This window comes from Primulina eburnea, unplaced genomic scaffold (assembly GCF_022965805.1).
Source record: "Primulina eburnea isolate SZY01 unplaced genomic scaffold, ASM2296580v1 ctg800_ERROPOS100000, whole genome shotgun sequence".
NCBI classification, from domain to species: domain Eukaryota; kingdom Viridiplantae; phylum Streptophyta; class Magnoliopsida; order Lamiales; family Gesneriaceae; genus Primulina; species Primulina eburnea.
This window is the reverse complement of record NW_027331570.1, coordinates 94,240-100,000: the sequence shown is the minus strand read 5'-3', so window position 1 is coordinate 100,000 and position 5,761 is coordinate 94,240. Positions and strand designations below refer to the sequence as shown.

General features: G+C 37.5%; 1 protein-coding gene across 2 annotated transcripts; it reads right to left on the bottom strand.

The window, feature by feature from the left end:
* Positions 1–13: 13 nt before the first annotated feature.
* Positions 14–5,059, bottom strand: LOC140822331 (PX domain-containing protein EREL2-like). Of its 2 annotated transcripts, none has more exons than XM_073183058.1 (7): positions 4,595–5,059; positions 3,996–4,106; positions 3,391–3,489; positions 3,098–3,184; positions 1,488–1,596; positions 1,187–1,376; positions 14–1,121 (listed from the first exon to the last, which is right to left on the bottom strand). In XM_073183058.1, exons 1-7 carry the CDS (start codon positions 4,838–4,840, stop codon positions 731–733), a joined length of 1,233 nt encoding a protein of 410 aa, XP_073039159.1. In that variant the 5' UTR covers positions 4,841–5,059; the 3' UTR covers positions 14–730. The 2 variants fall into 2 exon arrangements, with proteins under 2 accessions (XP_073039159.1, XP_073039160.1); XM_073183059.1 differs by having other exon boundaries at positions 15–1,121; positions 1,187–1,349; positions 4,595–5,055.
* Between the last annotated feature and the right edge of the window lie 702 nt (positions 5,060–5,761).

Here is a 5,761-nt window from a genome sequence, read left to right as displayed (position 1 = left end):
GAACACCGATCTGATATCGACTGTTCTGTGCTTGTCTGATTATGTATGACTTTTATTTCATATTGGAAATTGAATTCTATAAATTACGCAAGTTCACACCTGAAAACATAAAATAATTTACATCTGCAAACTAATGATAGAACATTAATTGTTGTAAAGGCAAATCCCAATTATTGATTGAAAAACTGATGAGTGGAAGAAAAAAAGTTACCACAACTAACAGAAAGTAGAACCTATCTTCCTCTTCTGAAAATGACAATAGGCACAGCTAGCCAGGAACCTATGGCTCCAAAGGGATGACCAAAAGATTCAGGGTATATTTCCACCCTTTACTGAAGGAAATCAAATTCCATAATTTATTCCGAGTAAATAAAAACTACATGAAGAATAGATTCCTAATTCTCTTGACCATTCTCGTTCTGTCCTCTTCTTTGTATTCGTTCTTGGAAAAATGGATTTATTTACTGTCTTTCATATGCTTGTGCTCCACCTAAGGGTTCAGGTCTATGGTGGTAGCTGACAAGTATGCCTTCATATCCCTCTCCACTTTGTAAATTAGCTAGGCCACGGAAGAGGTTCTTACACAAACCAGTAGTTCCAATAGAAATTTGAAGGATACTATATCAAGTCATATTTCTTCCATGTAATGTAATATGCAACACAAATGTAAAACAATCATGTGAGCTTTGAAGCAGTACTTATTGAAGAAAACAGAAAAAGTGAACGAGGATTAGAAACTTACCTTTGTAGTTAGATACTGTCTTACAGCAAATTCGTGATTTAATCTAGCCATGAGATCTTCCATATCGGTTTTTGATGTGACTAACCGCTGTTGCATGGTAACTAGAAGTCTGTTCATCTTCTGCTGCTCTTCTGCTGGAAGAATTACCAGTGTATCATGTGAAAATTGTGAACCTGATATGGAAAGTGTGTCCCTGAATTCTGTTGGTACAAAGCTTGCAGAATGTTGAGATGGAGAACTACACTGCCGGTGGATATCCCACAAACTTGAAACATCACTCGGTTGATCATCTAGATAAATCTCATCCATTGCTACGGCATTGTCAATTCTCTGATCACCTTTTTGTAACCACGATTCATTTACGGTTGTTTCTGTCAGACTGGATAAACATGATTAGAAATTGGATTTTCCTTGTTCAAACCAAACTAGTTAGCCTTCACATACCTGGAGGACAGAGCCTCAGGTGTCTCACTAATAGAATCATCACCAAAATTTGATGTCAATTCTGAGTTGACGCCAATTACTGAAGCATTTGATGGATCTAATGAAGTGCCAATATTGGAACTCAAATTCATGTCCAGCACCTGATGACTTGACTCGCTGAATGCTGAATTGCAAGTTTGAGGAAAATGAGCTTGAAAAGAGAATTTTACTTTTAGCAGCATTCGAGTTCACCGTAAAAATAAAAACGTATGTCATTTGAACAACGAGACAATCCTATTATCTGGCAAGGAGAGATACATACCTGACCTTGCAGCCGCTTCTAACTCAAGAAAGCATGCTGAAGGAGCACTTCTTGAGATATCAATATCAGCGAGTACCTTTGTCATCCACTCCTCCCAAGAGCACCTACGCTGTGAATCTTGCTAACTTAATGATGGTATTGTATAAAAAAATACTGACATTAATAAGCACAAATTCCTGTTCTATTATAAAACAATATGAGGCATCATCAATGTAGAAACAGTAATGGGAATAGAAACAGTTAAATCCAGTTACAAGAGCTTATAAAACCTATACTTGCCTTGTTAGCAAATATAATTAGGTCAATGTCTCGGTACATATCTATGATCTGTGCTTCAAGACTTCCCTTATCACAGTATCATTACTCCTAATTCAACTCACAACCAACAAACTTAGGCTGCCATTATAAACCATGAGTTTCAATTGAAACAATAATGACTAGTATGTACAGATTAAGAAATGTTGCCCAAAAAAACCACAACCAAGTACTTGAGCTGTGGAAACTATAACCCCAAAGAAAATGACAACACCACAAGAGATAAATCAAATCATCTCAACTTGGTGCCACGATGATTGAATGCAAAAGTTTGGCATAAAATGACCATAAGACCAAGGAATCAAGGAAAACGTTTGCATCCCAAAGTTCTTTGGTAGAAATTACATGATATCGTTTCTCAAATACCCACCCAAGGTCGTCATTGATTTGAGATGCTAAATGAAAGACAAATAGATATGAAGCATTGTCGCTTCTGTGTTCCTGTTCATTGTATAGAATCTTTAAGATAAAAAATATGAAATCTAGCTCAATTGTTACCAACAGTTTAGGAATTTAGGTACTTAAGTCTGGAGGTCCTGGCTTCAAGCGTTGGGGAAGGCGAATGAAACCACTTTCCAAGAGTGAGATATTCTATGAGTGACGGTGCATAAGAATGGGTTACGGCTCACGCTGGACCATCCTAACGACTCATGACCAGTACCGGTGCATAGACATGGGCTAAGGCTTATGTTAGTTCAACCTAATGACCCATGATCGTTACACTTACACCTTGCAGACTCAACATAAATAGGCTGAAGACTCTGATGCGTTACAAATTTATAAGTTCGTTTCCCAAAATTGTAGTAATGAAACTGGACTTTCCAGGGAGGAAAATTGAGATAAATAAAGCCCCTTAACCTATGAAACTCGGTGTCATAATTTTTTTGTTTCTAACATCAATTTTAACTAAGAAAAGGATTCCTATCATTATATGCCCTAAGTAGCCCCGTAATGGATTAGATAATAATTTTCCTAGAACTCGGCGGAGAGCAATTCCGAGAACAATGGTAAGTAGTGTGATCTAACAAATTTACAATGTATATATATTATATATAAACCAACTAAGAATGCATAAATGTATTTGTATAGACAATAACAACTAGCTAATGCATTCCCTCTACATGCGAGTATAAGAGCATTCCATCTACACGTGAAGACACTTGGTATGATACTCTACGGAAAGCACAAATAAATACATTCAACTGCAAGCAGTACTCTAAAACTTTGATAAGCACAAGATAAACTACAACGGGTATACGAGCGAAGAAAGGGGAAAAGAAGAAGAAGGTGCTAACTTCCTCCAAAATTTCCCTGCCTTTTATTTTCAAGAGCCTCTTTGAAGGAGCTGTGGGCAACTTTTTGTTGGGAAAAGACCTTTTGAGCTGCAAAATACAAACATGAAATAGTGTTACAGTTTAAAGCATTTTAATTGGCAAAAGAAAGAAACAAAACTTCACTCACCACTACTATCAATATTATAGAAGATAGTAAATCATAAATTAATTAAATATTCAGATATGATCGAAGAAATTTCTATCATCTCTTTACGAGAAAAGGGTAAATAGTCTTATAAAAGATGCTAAATTACAGCAGAGACAAGCTTCAAGAAATCCCTAAATCTTCTTAGCAATCCTCGTGTGGTGGTCACCCCTTCCGGTGACTGCAAACCTACTTGAACCCTGTAAAACTGTCACAAACGGATGTTAAAACAATCGATATCAAAATTTCAGGTGTAATGCATACATGCATGATCTTCTTCGTATAGTTCAAAGATTTTTTCTCGTAATTTCATCCTGTTTGAGCGATTAATTGTACAAAAGGATCTATCTTACAGCCATAACAGCCCATACACCTTACCCAAAAAATTATTCTGCCAGAAAGTTATCCTGATTCAAGAAACATACAGTTGCATATTATTTACTTTCTGTGCTACTACTTGTTTTGCTTGGATGTATCATTTTCCATTGTTTTGGGCTTTTGTAATTTCAGTTCATTTTTTTTTTTAGGTTTAAGAAGCGGAGGTTGCATGGCCGGGGAAGTAAGAACCTAAAACAATGAGAAAATGCAAGAGAAAGCCGAACTGAAACTGGAGAGAATATATTTAAGCACCTCTTAGAACTAATGAACTATATACAATCATACCTAACGGAAACCAGCAAAAAGGAATGTGGAAAAAATTAACTAAGTCTATACCACCACAGGCTCTGAACCTCCTGGTTCAGATAAGATAGTCCAAGAAGGAATGGAAACACAATAACTCCATCCAGTGTGAAAACCATGTGGCCAGACTGTACTTGGTCCATCCTACAATGGAAAAGTGCATGACATAATCTACAAAGTTACACGAGCATAAAAAAACACATCTTAAAACTTCACAATGGCCAATATCAGGCAGATATTAAGTCAAATGACAGTTCTGGTTATAGATGATCACCAAGTATATTAATTATTTACTGATCGTAGATCAGAACATGATAAATAATTAGTCTGGCTATCTCAAACAGTGAACAGTTTGATGCATTCAGTAAAACGTTGAGTCACCTTCCTGAGGCGAAAACGGAATCATTTCAAATTTATACCTTACTTTTCTAAAACTATAAGTTTTACTTGAGTTGCCTGAATTTCTAAATAGCCCACGCAACCAAAACTATAACGCAATACAACAGGAATCTACAAACAATCGTTAGTTTAAACCAAACTTCAAATCTTAAGGTTTGAGCACCGAATTACAACTCAATAGAATAAATTTTCAGTTTTTCCAGTAAAAACCCATGAGGAGGGAGAAATCTAACCCACAAACGGGGAGGAGGGCTCCAATCCATCCCAAGCGGCAGCGGCGAAGTGCCATCGTGCCGATGCTGAGATAAGGTAATCTCGTTTTTCCCAATTAAATTTGAAGACCCGAGTAAAGTATCTCCTTCCTTTTGCTGGTTTTCCCCATCACTGGTTGTCTGATGACGGGTTGAAATGGATTCGATCAAAGCGGGATCGATTAATCCAAGGTCGAAGAGTGAGTAGTTGATGCCGTAAAGATTCATAGGACGCAAGTTGTTCGATGGATTGAAAGTGAAATATTCTTTGCTCGTGGAAATAATTGCGCATTCACTGCCTGATTTCAACTGTAGACCACCTTTGTATAACTACCAGTTTTGTTTCACATATAAGCAAAATGTTCTAAACAGATTTGGGCGATAGACGCACTCATTCATGGCCTACCGCTGGTTCTGCCGATGTACGCATGACCTTGACTTGGTGTCGCAGAATCCAAGGTTTAAATTTGTGATCGGTATAAATTTATGAATAAAAGTATTTTCTGAAATGATTTCTTGCAAGTGTATATATCTTTTAATTCCTTTTGGCTTCACTCTTAAAGTTGTGTACTTTGTAGTTCCTCGTATACGATGCACGACCGTGAAGATATCTAATTTAGGAGCAAGGTATATTAACCAATACACATGTATTACGTTACACTAGTAATAATAATGTTGGATAAATGAATAAGAATAGTTGGAATAGAAAAAGGAGTGTTAGTTGTTGTCCAACATTGAGGAAATAACAATATGAAGTCTCCCTTATAAACTTCTAGTTTAAGCTAGGGGTTTGAGTCCCAAAGGATACCAAGAAATTTTTAGACGGAGAAGACGCTAGGAGACTATGTCTCGGTGTATTAAACACGCGCCCGGCCGGCTCGGCTCGCTGCGGTGAGGTGAGGTGCGGTGCAGTCTTTGACCAATGTTAATATTTTTAGACCAAATTTATTTGGAATTTAAATTTTACTCAACAAGAATGCACAATAGTGTGCATGGTGCACGCACTCGGACAGTGCTGGGCACGCGGCTGCGCCACATCCCGCGCTGATGCGCGCGCGTCCCTTGGCTATGATGGCATCAGTTCTTGGCTGGTTTTGGCCCAACTGATGTTTCCCTTGACTAGAATTGTGTCTCTTCGAAGCATCCGGT